This window comes from Eucalyptus grandis, chromosome 9 (assembly GCF_016545825.1).
Source record: "Eucalyptus grandis isolate ANBG69807.140 chromosome 9, ASM1654582v1, whole genome shotgun sequence".
NCBI classification, from domain to species: domain Eukaryota; kingdom Viridiplantae; phylum Streptophyta; class Magnoliopsida; order Myrtales; family Myrtaceae; genus Eucalyptus; species Eucalyptus grandis.
This window is the reverse complement of record NC_052620.1, coordinates 38,563,956-38,583,144: the sequence shown is the minus strand read 5'-3', so window position 1 is coordinate 38,583,144 and position 19,189 is coordinate 38,563,956. Positions and strand designations below refer to the sequence as shown.

The 19,189-nt window shown below is 39.5% G+C and overlaps 1 protein-coding gene across 1 annotated transcript; it reads left to right on the top strand.

Annotated features, from left to right (window-relative positions):
* Positions 1 to 5,639: 5,639 nt before the first annotated feature.
* LOC104419754 (succinate dehydrogenase [ubiquinone] flavoprotein subunit 1, mitochondrial) lies at positions 5,640 to 13,835 on the top strand. The gene is given in 17 exon segments (XM_010031511.3): positions 5,640 to 5,750; positions 6,525 to 6,674; positions 7,655 to 7,742; positions 8,370 to 8,516; positions 8,600 to 8,740; positions 9,296 to 9,381; positions 9,458 to 9,550; positions 9,635 to 9,698; positions 9,813 to 9,956; positions 10,174 to 10,361; positions 11,568 to 11,742; positions 11,819 to 11,887; positions 11,890 to 11,988; positions 12,358 to 12,427; positions 12,515 to 12,635; positions 12,724 to 12,761; positions 13,351 to 13,835. Coding segments are annotated over 17 exon segments (1,887 nt in total). The 3' UTR covers positions 13,454 to 13,835.
* The last annotated feature ends 5,354 nt before the right edge of the window (positions 13,836 to 19,189 follow it).

Here is a 19,189-nt window from a genome sequence, read left to right as displayed (position 1 = left end):
CGTATTCCGAGAAGCGAATTATCCTTAAAGACAATGTTTGCACGCCTCAGACATTTCCTTTTATTTTCTAATCTTTTGTAATGCATTTTCAATAATAATTATTATTTTATATATCCTTATATTTTTCCAACAACATGTTTGACAATTAGATTTATATGTTTTTATATATACATATGATCTCATTTCATCTAGGGGTGAGTGGTTCCAGGTTCCTTACGGGTTTCCTCATTTTTGGAACTTGGAATTGTCAAAACTAAGATTCTGAAACCTAAATCCACATTTTGGAACTCGGTTCACTAAGATTCAAACCTAAACTAAATTGCGGGTTTCGGGATCGGTTCCAAGTTCCAACAGGTTCTTTTTTTTTTTTCATTTTTAGTTAAAAAAATAGAGATGAATGCAGTAATAATAAACAAACTTGTCATTAATCAAAGAGAATATAGCATGAACACAATCTATAATACTCATAAGCGTTTAATATTCTAAAATGTGAACTATTTCTCTTTTACAAAGTCCAGCGGTTCACTTCACAAAGTTCAGCCTTACCTCAGCAACCCTGCACCAAAATAAAGCCATATCCCTCATTGTTTTACAACTTTCAATGACTTCAGCAACTTTAGTAACAAAGCTTTCAAGTGGAGCTGCATGGATATCTCTCAACAATGTTACTAGAGATCTGGTCCTTCCTGCTGTCCAATTCAATTTGATTTTCATCTAGAGTTCTTGGTCCAAAGACCTTGTCTTTTGCTTCATACAACAAAAGATAGAGTTGAATGTAGAACCTACAACCCACAACTAGCAAATATAAAGCTGCAGCATGGAGTTTGCCGCATTTGTAGTTTTATACCAAATCTTTTTCCATGTAGTGTGAAATCGAGGATCCGTGTTAACTAGTGTGTACATTCCCTTAGGCACATCATGAGTTATCCAAGGATATAAGACAAGTGGATCAAAAGCCATATACATGGACTGTTGAACATTTTCTCTTAGATGGTCAATACGTGACAAGAACATATAACGAAAGAGCAAATCTTCACGTTTCAGGTACAGGACAGGCATTGATTTTTATAAAACACAAATTGAGTCGGGAATTGCAAAGAATGGCATGAAAACAGAAGAAACTTCATAAGGTGTACTTGAGTATGATAGAATTGATAAATTATCAACAATTTCTTTTTCCACGTAATGCGTACACAATGCACATTCACACATAATTCAATAGATGATAGTGAAAAAATAAAGTGAAAAAAGAATGGGAGGAAAGTGTAAGAAAATTTCTCTGCAACCTCACATTTTAAGCCTAAACTATATCAGTCATCACAGACAACTTATAGGCAACTGATTTTTTGCTCCCAAGTCCTAGTTTTTCATACTAAGCCATTAGCCAGAAAGAGATGGCTAGTTGAATTGCATAAGAGATTTATCAACCAAAGTTTTTATTTTCCCAACATAAGCACATATTCTTCCTTTCAAGTTGGTGACATAGGTCGGTCAACTAAGCAATCAGAATAAAAATGAGAGCACTAAGAAATTAATAATTAATTACATACCTTATTCAATATATTGATAGGTAAAGCCAGCTGGTCCAGACTCAGAGTTCTTCACACCTAAAATGAGTGATCTTAACTTTGACGAGCTCAATAAGCAACATTCAGCACGCAATTCATCTTTCTGATTTCATCTCGCGAACTTTAAATGCATGAACTCTAAGAAAACAGAATCATCACGAGCGATCATCCTACATAATAGCATTCGACTTGCTGAACGGAGCCAATGCAAGAATCAGAACGAAACCGCATACACACAAACACCCACCACAAGGCCGCATTATAATGAGCACGAGCGTTGCCCTAGCCAATGGGGGGAAAGACTAAGGGCATTCGACTAGTTGAATTAGAAGGAAAGACAGAGAGAGAAAACTCACAAGAAGAGGTCAGCGGTGGCATCGAGGGCGAGCGATGGTGGCGTTGAGGGCAAGCGGCGAGCTGTAGCAGCGTCACTCGGGGAAAGCTCGGAGCTGGGCGAGGGCGTTGTGGGTCGCGGGCTTCGGGCACAGCGAAGGTAAAGCAGTGGCGTCACGGGATCATAGCAGCGGGGGTGAGCAGCGGGTGGAGCAGGAGCGACGTCGGGTTGTCGTGGGTCGGTGCAGGTTGCAGGCGAGGCACGGCAAGGCTTGGGATCTACTGCAGAGGGCTTCTGGTGTCAGTGCAAGCGAGCAGGGAGTCACTCCGAGACGCGGCGGCTAGCAGAAGTGCAGAGTAGGGATGTGGTGAGGGAATCTCAGGTGGCGTCGAGCCGAGGCAGAGAATGGGTGAAGAGAGAACTATGAATCTGAAACTGAAAGTGTCGTATATAAAAGTGAAAGTCAATTTGGGGCTTTTTTTTAGCCCCAACCGTACCGGTTCCCGTTCCCAGTGCCAGTTTCGATTCCCAGAAAAGGGGAACCGGAACCGGTCCCTTTAGAATCAAGAATCATGCCCACCCCTACTTTCACCTATCAAGTTTTGTCTATTCTCAAGTATGTCCAATCCGCTAATCAATTTAATATTGACTTGCACGTGAGAAGGGATGTTGAAATGTCCTATGTCATTTAAAAATATTTTTTTGAGTTTCTAGATTGATTTTTTCTAAGAAGTATCTAGTGTAACATCCCGGGCCCCACTGTGTAATATTGTCCGCTTTGGGTCACTCGCCCTGGCGCGTTACACAGGTTAGATGGACCAAGCCTTATAAGCTGACCAAGACCTCCCTCCCTAGGCGATGTGGGACAACCAAGCCTTATAAGCTGACCAAGACCTCCCTCCCTAGGCGATGTGGGACAAGAGAGGAGGTTGTCACTCCCTCCCTAGGCGATGTGGGACAAGAGAGGAGGTTGTCACACTCTCTACCTTTTAACAGAAGAGCGTCCGCTTTGGGTCACCCGCCCTGGCGCGGACGAACCGCCATCCCAGCTATGGTCTTTTCTCTCACGGCTTTAAAACACGTTACACAGGTTAGAGGGACCAAGTTTTATAAGCTAACCAAGACCTCCCTCCCTAGGCGATGTGGGACAAGAGAGGAGGTTGTCACATCTAGAATCTTGCACCTTGAGATACCATGATTCCCAAAAAAAAAACAATAGCTCATCGGTTGGTTTAAAAAATCATGGTCGGATGTGGAGGTTGGTAAAAGTTTGGAGTTCAAAATCACGATTTCAAGATTTGTGATTCCATAATCATTCTTTACACCGGATTGATGGAAGAGGAAGCAGAACCGATGATTTCGACTCAAATCTATATATTTGTCACACACCGATCAGTGATCAAGCACTTTTTTGGATCGAGATTAATCGTCTTCCTATCATGAACCAATAAAGCCATCTATACACGGAAACAAACATGATACACATGTATTTATTTTTCTAATACATTCGCGATATACTTAAACATACTTATCTAAATAATATAATTCGTCAAGTGCGTCCTAATACGGTACATCTAACATGCCTAAATATAAGTTATAGTTACGGAAATCGTACCTATCATGTCAGGAACAGATTGGAAATTTCACACGTTAAAGGATCGCGACACGGCATGTTCACAACATGCGGACACGGATGATCGGTCTTCAACAACACGAGACAGGCAAGTTGGCGCAGGATAACTACGTTTAGTCATGGTCGAGAGGCAGTCCTAGGTAAGGCAGGACAAAGCGACACGGAACTCTCTTTTTTCGGGGTAGCTAGCGAGCGGTAACGACAAAGGCAACGTGGCCAACTCCTCCATCCGGAAAACTACATTTGGCTCCGAAAGCATCAGCGTATTTCGTTCGTTAAGACCAGCGTCCCACGCTCTCTCATTGGACCAGCCGTCGCTGTTCTAGCCTTCTAGGGCCGCGGGCCGCGGGCCTCGTGTCCTCATCTGGTCCTTCAGAATCTCCCTTTCTCTTCGCTAACGAATAATGACTAGTGCGGGGCATCGGGTCTCGTTAGTTTGATCGATCACTTTCGAAAACATATTCTTGAAGAACCAATTTTAAAGAAAATGATCGATTTTTATTTGTTTAGTTTTTCTAGGGGAGTGATTTCATTCTCACTAAAAAAAGTTATTTTGCTTTGATCTAAGCCTATTATAGATTGATTAATTTTTAGTCATCCGAATATCGAAAAAGTTACAAAATAATTTCTCGAAAAATCATTTTCCTTTGAATTGATGGGACCCCAAGGCTTCCATAGGAAATCACATAGAAAGGGGAACCGAATCTTTTAACTTTATAGATGACGATAACTCCGAATACTCGTAAATATTGTTCGTTTAAAATTTACCATTCGTGAATCTTGAGAAAGATAATCCTGATTCTTATATAGTTGACTTTATAAGAGTGAAGAACCTATAATATCTAATTAGCATTGATCTAAGTACTGAAGTCATCAGCTTTATAGAATATAAAGGATGATGGTAACGAATATTATATCAATAGACTAATTTCAAGCTCCTATACTTTGATTTGAGAATGACAATACCAAGCATGCAAACCAGAATCCACCTTTCTTCTTTAACGAACAATGATTAGTGCGGGGAATTGGGTCCCACTAGTTTCATCGATAGCTTTGAAAAATATTTTATTAGAAAATCAATTTTAAAGAAAATGATCCACTCTTATTTGTTTGGTTGTTTAGGGAGAGTGATTTCATTTTTACTAGGAGGGAAGCCGTTTTCCTCTAATCTAAGCCTATCATAATTTGATTAATTTTCTGTTGTCCAGTTGCTAAAAAAGTTGAGAAACAATTTCCTGAAAAACCATTTCCCTTTGAACAGATGGACCTTGAGGTTTGATCGGAAATTGCATTGAACCAAATCTCAACATTATAGGTGGCAATTACTGTAAATACTCATAAGTATTGCTCGTTTAAAATTCACGTTCTTCTAGACACGATAGAGATGATCCTAATTCTTATACAGTTGACTTTATAGGAGCAAAGAACCTATAATATCTAATTAGCATTAATCCAAGTACCGATGTCATCGGAATCATAGAATATAAAGGATCGATGATAACGAGTATTACGTCAATTTACTGATTTCGAGCTCCCATAGTTCGACTCGAGAATAACAATACCGACCATGCAAACGAGACACGGGTTCCCCACGCTGCGCAATTAATTTCACCTAGTTGTACTCTTGCTCACCATACATTAATTTTTTTTTTTCCTCATTTGAGGCTTCTATTTTCCTTTCACAAGAGGAAAAAAGAAGAAGAAGGGATTTTCGCATGACCCGTGGCTAAAGTCAAAGGCGGAAAATCAGTCCTGTTACGCACCATCCTGCCGTGCGACGTCATTTTCATTAAATGCTCAATTTAGTCGCTAACACACAAACACACTCTCATTCTTATTTTCCCAGCTCAACCTTTTTATTTTTGGCCAAAAATACCAACTCAACTCGAAATTTCCTTTCTCTCTTTAGCACCCCCCAAAAATAAAAAATAAAATATATATATATATATATATATATATGAGAAAAAAAAGGACGAGAAAAAAAGGATAGTCCCCTCATCGTTCCCGAAATCGCCTCCATTTTTCCGCAATCCCAGTCCCATCCCCTTCGCGAGAGCGAGAGCGAGAGCGAGTGGTTCGATCCCCGCAGGGAAAAAAAGCCGAGATGTGGCGGTGCATTGCTCGCGGCCTCCGCTCTCCTGCCTCCTCCGGCGGCGGCGGCGGCGGCGGCGGCTCCCTCCGATCTCGCGTTTCCCGATTCTTCTCCTCCGAATCGGTAACTCTCCCTCGTTTTTTCCTCCCCTCTCCCCCGGCAGCACTAGCTAGACTGCGATCGCGATCGCGACTGCGACTGCGACTGCGATGGGTTTGGTTTGGTTTTGGGATGAATCGCCGCTTGATTCGGTTTGATTAGTTTCCGCGCTGAGTTTTTTGGAGCTCGGGCCGTTTGCTTATTTGGCCGTCGCGGGGGTTTTGGATTTTGGAGCTTCGTTGCTCGTGGTTTGACCGTTGCTGTCCTCGTTTGGGTTGCTGGAGAAGCAAGAGAAGCGGGTCATAGTGGCTTCTTGGTGTTAGGGTCTTGGTTTTTTTTTTTTTTTTTTTTTTTTTGGGGGGGAAGGAGCTGGTTTCGTTTTGGATTTAGCAAAATGGGGGGAGGGGTGGGGGAGTTGGAGAGTTGAGATGCTCCTTTTGATTTCGAGTATGGAGCTTCTTTCCTGAGTTGTTAATGCGGTTCGTCGGGAGCAGCGTGGAATCCGATTTCACGATTTTTCTTGTTCCATGGCGTCTTCTGCCCTTTCTAGAGTTGTAGATCGGTACCTTTTAGTTTTTTTCTAATGCAATGACAAGTAAATGCTCTATCATTTTGCTTTTTTTTTTTTTTTTTTTTGGGGGGGGGGGGGTTTCAAGGAGGATGAATTTCTCTCTCTAAGTATCGAGTTGAGATTTCCTCTTTTCGTGCTGTATTTCCTGTTGCCAAAGTTAATTGATTGTGTCGTGATCTTGATTGTTTCTGTGGAGGTAAGAATAGTCTTTTGCTTTTTTGTTGCAGTACACCATAGTCGACCATAAGTACGATGCCGTCGTCGTAGGAGCTGGAGGCGCGGGGTTGAGAGCCGCCATCGGACTTTCTGAACATGGTTTCAACACGGCTTGTATCACCAAGCTCTTTCCAACCCGGTCACATACTGTTGCCGCTCAGGTATGAGGAGCTCCTGCTTTCGTTATGTTGCTGATTATGCATGATGATGGGCAAATATTGTCAACAGTGTTCCGTAAAATGATTTTAACATTGAGTTGTTTAATTGTTTCTTTTAACCTTTTGACAACATTATAGCATCAAGTTTGCTGATGCCATGCATTAGATTGAATAGATCGAGAATCTTAGGTCCTACTATGTGATGAAAATTGTAACGCATGAACCATGAAAACATGTAAAACTCGGCAAGTGTCCCAGAAACCATGGATGCAGAAGAACTAGGTAAGACGGTGATACTATAAAGTCACTTGCTTTTGGCTTGGCTTATGGCTCTTAGTTCAAAAAACTATAAAACATGTAAATGACTTTGAATGCCTTGACTTGTATGTTCTTAAAGATATGATGTTTTAAGATATAGGGGGTGTCTGAATTGACTTTTGCATTTTGCCTTATTGAAATATTGCGACTTGCAGACTTTGACTCTTTTCGATCTAAGACTTCTGAAAATTTCACGATAGAAAAATGGGAACACGTAAATTCACACACATTTTTCCATAACTTTTGGAAGTTTTGATAATATTTCAAATTTTGGTGGAAACTCTTTGCTTTCGCTCTATACCAAACAAAGAGGCCCTATCATTAATCATAAGCCACAGCCTATAACCAAATAAAACGAGATTCCAAATGCCAAAAATATGGCAATATTCAAGGTTTAAAGCCATAGTTGAAAGCCTCAACTACTCCGCAACTCACTTTAAGAGTCTGTGGTAACTATTCTTATAGGTGCTTTTGTAAGTCCTTAGCTGTCATCCTAATAAAAGATCTGTTCTAGTTAAGGGTTGAGTACACTCGATGGATCCTTTCAACCTAATTGATGAGCACTTTGATACTTTTCAGCTCTGTAGTGTGAATTTTTATATATATATATATATATATTTTTTTTTTTTTTTTATTCTTAGCGTATGCATGTTGTTTGTTTGCAGGGTGGTATAAATGCTGCTCTGGGAAACATGAGTGAAGATGACTGGAGGTGGCACATGTATGATACTGTTAAGGGGAGTGACTGGTTAGGTAGGCTTTTCATGGTCAGATTTTAGTTTATTTAGTTTATTATTGTTCAGTTAAGGACCACAGCATCATGAATATCTTATGATTTGTCTCCAGTTTAATTGGTACTGCCATTTATGAGATGCTTTTGACAATCTCCACATAAACACCTGTCTTATTGAGAATCACATTTGTGGCTGATTAGCTAGTTGTACTAGGCATCTGGTTACATATACTTATTCTCCTTTATTTGCCTGCAATGGAAGGGTAGGCCTGGTTTTTAAACTGGCAAAGATCCCTTTATACACCACAGGCAGTGTCCTAATAGTTGATCATTTCAGGTCCTTTTGTTGTGGCCTTTTAAGTTGTTTATTACATTTTTTGCCAAGATAAAAAGAATTACATATTCTACCTTTAAGAAAACAGTGAAAAGATTTGACATGTTTGCAATTTCAAATGTTCTTGAAAATCCCTATGTCAAGGTCTTTAACGGTTGGGTGAGTTAAGTTTGAAGGAAGGCAAGTCTTAAATGCCAGGGTGAAAGAATAAAAGGCACTTAGAATGGACTATGAACTCTTGTGAAAGCTACTGTACTATTCAATACTAGGTGTTTACATTTTGCAGTATTTAATCAATGTTGAGTCTGTGCAGGTGATCAAGACGCAATTCAATACATGTGTAGAGAGGCACCAAAAGCAGTGATTGAGCTTGAGAATTATGGCCTACCATTTTCTCGAACTGAAGATGGAAAAATATATCAGCGTGCATTTGGCGGCCAAAGCCTTGATTTTGGAAAAGGTGAGGGATGAATTCAGAATGGAAATAGTTGTGATTAATGCAAAATTCAACTCACCTGAAACTCTATTTTGTCTTTACCGCAGGTGGACAGGCTTATCGTTGCGCATGTGCAGCTGACAGAACTGGGCATGCACTGTTGCACACCCTATATGGCCAAGCAATGAAACATAACACGCAGTTCTTCGTTGAATATTTTGCCTTGGATCTAATAATGAACGGTGATGGTGAGTTGATCCACTATGGGACCTCCGTCAGGTTTAAGATATTCAGCTTAGTGAAAATTAGATGAAGTTTAGATACCTATCTCATATTCCTTTTAAGTGGCTAAGGTAGCTTGGAGTTATCAGTGTAATTAACTTGAATCATCTGGACGTTCATTGAGCTACTGCATTATTTTCAAGAAAGATGTTAGAGGAGGTGGTAATAAAATTGCACATCAAATGGTGTTAATTGAAGTGTCAGCCAGCAGTTTTGGTTGTCATTATGAATGGATTTTAGCCCTTAATACAAAACAAAAGCAACTAAGGTTTTGGTTTTCGACTCTTGAGATCAGTTTAGATCTGCTTGAATATGAAAAATCTGATCCTTACACTGGGTGAACCTCTTACTTGAAATTTTTCAGTTAATAGGATTTTGAGTTCTCCTATGCTGTTCCTTTTGTGAAAGGGACCCATCACTATGGACCTGTTGTTTTGCTATTTGCATGTCTTGTGAAATTGTGAAGACAGTTACTTTGAAAGAATGAGCTGAGTGGATTTGTTCTTGAAATTCTTATTCAGGCAGTTGTCAAGGAGTGATTGCTTTGAATATGGAGGATGGGACACTACATCGGTTCCAGGCCACTCAAACTATTCTGGCCACAGGGGTACCGTGTCAAACTTATGATCTCTTTTTTATAGCAAAGAAAGTATATCTCTTCACTTCTTATTCTGATTCTTCAGGGCTATGGTAGAGCATACTTTTCTGCAACATCAGCTCATACATGCACGGGAGATGGCAATGCTATGGTTGCAAGGGCTGGAATTCCCCTTGAAGTCTGTTTTCTGCCTTCCCTACTTGAGATTAGTCTTCCTTACAACCTCTCTGCTTCTTTATTAGTTGACATAATCTTTTTACAGGATTTAGAGTTTGTACAATTTCACCCAACTGGAATATATGGTGCCGGATGCCTCGTAACTGAAGGTTTCTTGCTATTTACGCATATTTGAGTAGCATAAATTTCACACACACACACATATATATATATTTTAAATTAATTAGCTTGTGTTTTCTTATTCATTCCTTATTGTGATGTAGGTTCACGAGGAGAGGGTGGTATCCTTCGTAACAATGAGGGCGAAAGATTTATGGAACGGTATGCCCCTACAGCCAAGGATCTTGCGTCAAGAGATGTTGTCTCAAGATCAATGACCATGGAGATACGCGAAGGCCGTGGTGTAGGTAAGTTATGCTCTAATTAAATTGGCTCAAAGAATTTTAGTTAAGAATGTTGATGCTCTGTGATTTTCATTATTCTTCTTTAATTTGTTTTACTTTGCCGTGGGAGATCCTTAAGTTGATATATTTTAGAGCCCTTTTACACTTTGGAATGAACGTGTACTTGAATATCTTATTCACATAGTCCCATTTGCTATAAAAATTGCTGTTAATTTTTCAGGACCACTTAAGGACCATATATATCTTCATCTGAATCATTTACCTCCCGAAGTACTGAAGGAGAGACTTCCTGGTATCTCTGAAACTGCTGCTATCTTTGCTGGAGTGGACGTGACGAAAGAACCCATCCCTGTCTTACCCACCGTGCATTATAACATGGGTGGTATACCCACTAACTATCACGGAGAGGTAAGTGACACCTCGTATGAGATGAGAGGCTCTGTATTGATTACTTGATTACTGATCAGTGTTATCCTAATAATATCCTAGAAAAACCCTTGGTTTATACCATCTTAAGTGTGTTTGACAGTTGGAAGTTAAAAAGAGGATTTCAGATGACTATATATATACTGGAATCTGTTTTTGGACGAATAGTTTAGGAGGTCATTCTAAAAGCTCTCATTGTCTTTTGGGTTATTTAATGAGTAGTGGGGGTGAGCATAGTTCCTAGGTAGAACCTGGAACCTGAGAATCAGACCAATGGGAACCTGTAGATTCCAGGTTCAAATGTATGCATGGTAGGTTTCAGGTTCTAGAAAATGGAATTTATTTCAATGGATAGTTTCCAAATTTTTAGTTGAAGGAACCTGTAACCTGTAACCTATAACCTACAATCTGGAACAAGTTTTATTGTTTTTCTTAGTTCATGTCTTCGCCCATCTTGCAATATTCTATGACATTCGATGATGAGTGAATAATTTAGAAGCACTAGTATGAGGTTCCATTTTAATATTCATATTTTTCATGTGTTTAAATATAAGTTCCGATAAGTGAATTATAACAGCAAGTGGTGGTTATTAAAGATTTTAATTTATTGCAGTTGTTTAATTAATAGTATAGGTGAAACTTGGGCAGGACCTTAGAAACTGTGGTAGGGTAGGTTCTAGGTTCTAAGGTATATATGGTAGGTGCAAGATTGCAAAAAATGAGGAACCTATTCCAATGGGTAGGTTCCATGTTCTAGGTGGAGCCTGTACGGAACCTATAATCGCCAATCCCTAATGAGTAGGACAGTTTCTGTTATAAAGTATTTAAAGTGGTCCCTAGTCAATCAAAGTTTTATGCAAACTAGTATAATCAAACATTTTGTTATTTTATACATTCAAGAGCAAAAGTACAAGGGTTTGAACAACTGTTTGATGGGATAGGCTGCAGGGCAACTAATGAATGACTCCAGACATAACATGCTGGTTTTGAATCTGAGATTTTAGTAGAAGTCACTGTTTTACGTTCAGTTTAAAAGTGGATGAATAATGAATTTCCTTAACTGATGGGAGTATACAGGTAATTGATTTCTTTTTTAACTCGCGTCAGTTGTTAATTTTCCACAATTATGTGAACTTCAATTACATTAGTTCTGTTGCTGTTTGCTGATTTGCGCACTTTCAACTCTAGGTTGTTACAATCAAAGGCGATGATCCAGATGCAGTTGTTCCTGGACTCATGGCTGCTGGAGAGGCAGCCTGTGCATCTGTTCATGGTGCTAATCGGCTTGGTGCAAATTCTCTTCTTGATATTGTTGTATTTGGGAGAGCTTGTGCTAACAGAGTTGCCGAAATACATAGGCCAGGCAAGTTTAATTTTCAGATTATGTGTGAGAAGTTGCTAAATATGTTAGACAAATTAACCAGACTATGAATTTGCAGGGGAGAAACAAAAACCTTTGGAAAAGGATGCTGCTGAGAAAACTATCGCATGGCTGGACAAGATCAGAAATTCAATGGCTCACTTCCAACGTCTAAAATTCGGTTAAATATGCAACGAGTTATGCAAACCAATGCTGCTGTCTTCCGTACCCAAGAAACTTTGGAAGAAGGTAGGCAAATTCCTTTTTTCTGAGACAAAAGCAGAGGGTGCAAACCAAGCTCTCTTTCATCATGTTATTCTGAGATTTGCTAGGAAAGGGCTTTTGAACTTCAAAGATTCTCGAGTGTGCTAAGATAGGCAATTTTAATATACCATAGGTTTTAAGAACATCTTCTTTGAATGGTTATGAAGAGGAGATAATTTAGGGATCTAATTAGCTATGTTCTACTCATAAAATTGGAAAATAAGCTGGAAATAAAGGTTCGTGCATGGGCCTTTTGATTGTGCTGACTCTATGGTCTCTTTCTTAGGCTTTATTCTTTAATCTCTGACTCTGTTTTTGCCACCTAAATGGTTTGCTTTCTATTTGCAATTCCAGGTTGTAAGTTAATCGACAAGGCGTGGGAAAGCTTCCATGATGTGCAAGTGAAGGACCGTAGTTTGATATGGTAGAGAATACCATCCTTATTTAGTGAACAAATGTTTCTTGTGGGTTCTATTTTTTGGAATAATCTTGAGTTTAAATTCTTTTACAGGAACTCAGACTTGATTGAGACTCTGGAGTTGGAAAACCTTCTGATAAATGCCTGTATCACCATGCATTCTGCTGAAGCCAGGAAAGAGAGCAGAGGAGCCCATGCCCGTGAAGACTTCACGGTTAGTTGTCACTTTCAATCTTCTACAGGATGCTCATCTTATTACTCCCAATTTATTTGTAATAAAGTGAGCTCAACTGCTTTTGCAGAAAAGAGATGATGAAAAATGGATGAAGCACACTTTGGGGTAAGTCCTTTTTTTATTCATCTTGGAAAAATATATTTTTTTTGTTCATCTTAATAAAATATTCTCCTCATTATAGAGCATCTTATTTTCTCTCAGTAAATGCATTTGTTGCATCTGTCCTGAGATTGGGTTTGAATGAAACTGTAGAGATCATATCATTGAGTCATTGAGCTGACCACCAGTGCGTCAAGTGTGATGACTTTATCCACACACTTAGTTTAGTGAATAATTCTCGTAGCTGTCTACCGTAATTTATATCTATTTTGGCCTCTCTCTCTCTCCTTTTTTTTTCCTCCTTTCCTCTTTTCAATTCCTGTAGAGGGTGGAATCAAGGCGTCAAAGGCTCATTGAGCTGCTTTTGTCTGTTTACTTAAATGCATAATTCAACTCTAGAAACATGGATGAAAGTACGTGTCATGGAGCTTCTGCTTTCTTTATAGTCATTTAACCTTCGGCTGGATGCTTTTTCCATCTCCTTATAATCTTGAGTTGTCGCACAAAAAGAACAGGATAATCTGTAGTGCTAGTCTCTCTTGATGTACCTTCGGCGCACTCTCCTGATTGCAGTCTCTTCACATATGACTTGCAGGTTCTGGGAGAATGAGAAGGTTCGGCTAGATTACAGACCAGTTCATATGAATACGTTGGACGATGAGATCGAGTCATTCCCACCAAAGGCTCGAGTGTACTAATGAAGGCAACTAAGATTTGGGTGGCGGATGGTGGCCAGAGAAATGTTCATATGGGCGAATAACATGCAACATTAATAGATTGCAATAAATTGCTTGTGATTCAGCACTTCAGCAACGACTGTTGCTTTCTACAGTTTTGCCAGATTAAATTTTGCATTTGCTCAAGGGAGGCAAATATTTATCTTTGGGGATGGTCTGACATGGGTAGTATTGTATTTCCCGTGTCCTTAACCCCTGGGGGTTTTTCCGCCTTAGTCATCCGAATCTCTCCCTAATGTTATTGTTGCAAGTTCGAAATTGTGGGCCCATGAAAATAAGAATTTGTACCTGGTAAGTTAAGAATGCCCATTTGCAAAGTAAAAAGGTGCACTTTCGGGATGTACTGCATTATTGTAAGTTGGTGATTCCTTCTACGCATGGCCGAGGTTGTGATATCTGTGAATATGCAGCGTTTCTGTGGCGCGTACAGGTTGTTGATGGCAGTGAAATACTATGATTGCACTCATAAAACTCTTACATGTTCCCTCAACCAGGATGGCTGCATCTGGTGTGTTCTGACTTCTGAGATGTTAATTTCACCAAAGCTTTTTGCAATGAGGTTCTATGTATCCAGCACTATAGAGGATCGGTGTTGGTGCCCTCCTTGTAATCGAGCCAAATCAATAAAGATTTCAATTCGTATCTGAGTTTATAAAACACGACTCAAATTCAAGAAAACCCAGATTTGTGTTCATAAAGCTTGAATTCTGCTCAAAGAAACTGTTGAGAAGTCGCGAGTTTGAAACTCTAGTTCAAGTTGGAATTTCCCCCTGTGCTCACTTTACTTTTCTTCTTCTTCTGATTCCTTAAAGTTGCTTAAGGCTCTCTCCACAGGTCGCTCGATTCCGGCTCGTCTTCTGTAGTTACGTCGATTAGCCTGCCATTTCTGAGTTGATCTGTTCTCTTTCGTTGTCGTATGTTTTGCGACGTGTGAACTTTTGTCTTACGTCTTGGTTTGCCTCTCAGATAGAACAGAATTACATGGCTAGGGAAGGGGGATGTCTCGTTCTTTCATTTCGATCGCTAAGTTCTTAATACCAAAAGCAAAATGGCCAAATGGCAATAGATCTTCTGCAATCTTATCCCTACCTTTCTTAGTTACGGAAATAAATCGCCACCTCTTGAGATCACGTCAAGTCCAACCCATAATTAGACTCCCTCCAAAAAATGCCCGCCGAGTGCCTTTTGCCCTTTTGCCTTATTGCAATCGAGACTGTGTCCTTTTAGAAGAACCCAACTTTTCATTTCTCTTCTTACCAAAAATTTCAAAAGATACGTTTGATAAAGGGAAAACGGCTTATACAAAGTAAGATAACTATTCTCTCATGAATTACACACATCTTTCAACTTATTCTTCCTCGAGTATTCTCCAATCTACTTTCTTGAAGGGCAAAGTCGAGCTCGGAAAGGCATCCGACAGGAGCTCTCCCAAGCGAACCGTGTTAAAAGATCCAAGATACATTCGAAACGGTATTTTACCTAATAGGGATCTAAAAGGGTCAGGACAAGACCGAAAACCCTCGAAAGAGAGAGTGCGGGATTCGTTTCGCAAGTGCAGAAAACACACCCACTGAGGGCAGCGGCGAAAGACAACATGGTCCGGCAGGGGGGACAAGAATGGAAAAATCAGAATCAGAAGACGAATCCAACCGGCTGATGATTGTCCTCGTGACTGATGACCACGTCCCCATTGTAATAAATAGTCAGGTTGAAACCCTCCAAAAAGGAGATGACAAATTGCGTCTTGAGGTCTCTCTCTCTTTCTCTCCGACAATTCACGATGGAATGGAGAAGAAAAAAGAGAGAGGAGGGATCGATGGATGCACGTACAGCCTCCACCACCACCACCAAGACCACCACCACCGAAGTGAACGTCTTTTCTCTCCACCGGAGGGACGTCCATCTGCTGTCGCTATTCCCTTTTTCCTTTCTTTTGATTCCACGGTCAATGGTGGAATGTATTGCGCCCCGTGGACTTATCGCTCCCCGGCACTCGATTGCAATGTTTGACCTCTGAGGAGCCGTTGCTGTTGTTCATACGGATGGCCCTTTTCGATTCGCACCACACCAAAAGTCTCGATTCACATCGAATGGATTCATGCATTCGGTACGTATTTCGCTATGATTCAGACGCCGGATCGGTGCAACTCGGTCGCATCGTGTTGTGTTTTCAGTGTCTGCCAGCTTGCTCTCGAGCCCCGCCTCGCCCCGCCCTCCGTTTTTTCTCTCTCTCTCTTGTCAATCATTGCCGTGGTTTTAGAACGCGCTATTGGGTTCGGTATGCTCGGGGTCATTTCATGCTCACAGGTTTTCGTTACGTGTAAAGATTGCATTAATAGGATTCTCAAATTGTCTCATCAAGCAAGGAGGTGTAATTAGATGAGAAAGTCCAATATAATCATATTCCATCATTGCCGCGGTTTTAGAACACGCTATTGGGTTCAGTATGCTAGGGGTCATTTCATGCTCACAGGTCTTCGTTACGTGTAAAGATTGCATTAATAGGATTCTCAGATTGTCTCATATCGAGCAAGGAGGTGTAATTAGATGAGAAAGTCCAATATAATCATATTCCAATCAAACTAGGAAAGAGATTAAGTCATATTTAGTTCTTTGACGTGTTTGATTCATCTTTCTCACACAAATAAAGTTGTATGACGGAGGCAATTAATAGATTGCAAAAATTCGAATTCAAACATTCTAATACTATATAAATTATTTGCAAGATCACCACCATATGTTCTGAGAATTTAAGTTGTTAAATATTCTAACATTAAGCTCATTTATTTGCACTCATTTAACCGCAGCGTCCCTCGTAATTTATATAGTGAACGACAAAAAAATGATGATACTTTAGTCCATTTCTTTAGGCCATGTGTCTAAATCCATTTGTCGTGGTAGGTCGCGTTAAATATGATAACATGTTTGTCTTTCCTTTCAAAATTATACAGCGGTAGATCTTACGAATAGATAGATAAATGGATGGCTGACCGATTGACTAAACCGTGGTTTCGCATAGCTTCTACTCCAGTTTGAAAACGATGTGTGGCAGACAAGACTCTTCCTCGTGTCTCTTGCGTGTCTAACCTTTGTCAGCAAGTTACTATAAAACATCAAAAGGACAAATGACAAAGATAAATTTGTCGAAAAGCCTTAATACCCGATGCCATAAATCACGGTTTAACTCTCTCAAAGCAAAAAAATTGTAGCGATGATCACATCGAACGTCGAGCAGCCAAGGAGGCGACGGACATCGCCGCCGGGAGCTCAAGCAATGTGTAGAACCGCAACCCGTCGCCGGAATCACTCTTTGTTCGGTAAGAGGAAACGAATCCTTCCTCATTTCACAGGCAAATACAGAGGCTTTGCAATGTGCATCACTCCAAGTGTGAATAAGAAATTTGATGATTTGACACTTTGGAATTTGAGACCCATTTGAGAGAGAGAGAGGGAGGTAATGTTAGACAAAAAAGGTGAAAGATAAGGTGCAATGTTGCTGATGGAGGGAGGGGGCCTTTAGAAAAAGAATCAAAGCAATGGAGTGGAGCCCCCCCTCCTCTCCCTCTCTTTCTCTATCTTGTAATCTTTTTCCTAGTCAAATCTTTCCCCTTTCCTTCGCTCGAGCTTTTTGATTAAGACCCCTTTTAATTTCTGTCCACTTAGCTCGACATTAAGAGGGGGACGAAGGCTTGGATACTTACGAGGAAAAGGACATCTATTGGCACCGTGTAGATTGCTGCTAATCTTAGAGATCTTATCTTCCTTGGACTGATTGGACTGCAGATTTACTTTCGGATCGTCCAATTTCCATCCATTCACACTCCTCCACATTATTTTAATTTTTCTGTAGGCCAACGCTGCTGCTGCTTCTTCTTCTTCTCCTCCTTCTTTTCTCCTCTGTAGGCCATTGCTGCTGCTGCTTCTTCTTCTCTTTCTCCTTCTTTTCTCTCTCTCTCTCTCTCTCTCTCTCTCTCTCTCTCATAATTATAGATTCATACTCTAACACTCGCTCTCAGATTTTTGTCCTGCCTCCTTATAGAGCGCGAGAATCGAAACCCACTTCTGAAACTAAATCGTCTCCACCTCAACATCCATGAGAATATGAGGATTCGAACCCCCCCACCTCCCCCTTTTAAATTAGAAGGGTGATAATTGGGACAAACCCTAGTGGTTCGGTTTACTGATTTGCAGCCTAAGACTTGCACTTTGCTTTGGCCATTGCTTTTCGCTTTAACGAGATAGATAAAATTGATTTATCTTGCGAGCTATTTGTGAAAATAAATATTTCTCCTTGCTGTAGTTGTGTATGTGAAAGATTTAGTACAACTCAGCCTTCAAATACTAAATTTAAGGAGTAAAAGTTTATCTTCATATTATTTTTTTGAAAGGAAGTCTTTCTTCTCTTCTTCTTCTTCTTCTTTTTTAACCTTTGATTGCTATTAAAAATGGAATAAAATGGAGAAAACGGGAGGAAATGAAGTTAACTGAAATACCGGTAATAGAAAAGGTAAGTATTAAGTGACATTAAACAATAAAGATTAGTTAAAGTTTGGTGCCCATAGGCACTTTAATGAAACTAAATAAGATGCTCTTAAGGAAAAGAATAACACGGATTAGGTAAAAAGGGAAAAGATGACGATAACAAAAAGGTCAGATGGCAAAAATTGGGTGCCCCATTATATATTTTAATTGGTTAATTAACGTAAGAAAAAATGACCAATTGATCAAAAGTACCGAAAAAATTATAAACGGAAATGATGTGTTTGAGATACCTTATTTTTAGTTTATCGTATCGTGAGATTATCAGTGATATTTATGTTTTCTGATTTTATTCAACTAATCGTTCTTCCTTTCTTATATTTCTTTTTCTTTAAAAGATAAATTCCCATAAAAAAATTAAGATGAAAACCAAACTTGCACCCCTTAAAGATGATATGCATGACATAATATAGAACACCGATCGAAAGTTCAATGGCAAATATCTATGACCCTTAAAGTTTAGAAAGTTTTTGTGTAATTTCCCCGAAAACAAAGAACTCCGTCGTTTGATTTTAAGTTTTTATATAGGATGCCAAAATCATTTAATATGACGTTTTTAGTATGAAACATTGCTAATCATAATTATTAAGTGTCTAGATTTTGATTTTTTTTGGTCAAAGTCCAGATTTTGATTGAAGCCTAAGACAAATTGTGCACATCCATCGTATAACTCAGTCGATCGCGATGTTTTAGGAGCAAATGTGCAACGACGGGAGCAATCAATCATATATTAAGCCGACGCGACGTATGATAGTTATGTGACAATCATGTGATACAATTGACGTATGATGATGTTGTGAAGCATCAAACTCAAAAATTACTACTAAGGAATGTCATATATTTTCATGACCATTCACAAATTTAGCGAGCCAACCATGAGATATGGAGAAAATTAACCAAAAAATCTTAAACATCTTATATTTTAACCAATTCAATCATAGACCTTTCAACTTTACTAACAAAGTCTAAAACATTTTGATAATTTGCTAATCCAGTTAATCCGATCAATTTTGGCTGAAAATCACTAATGTGAATGTCAATTTTCCTATGTGGCACCGTTGGCATTAACGTGGATAACTTTTGTAATTTTTTTTTTTTTTTACCTTCTTTTTTCCCTTTTTCTTTTTTTTTTTTTTTTTTGGTGTGGGTGGCCTCGAC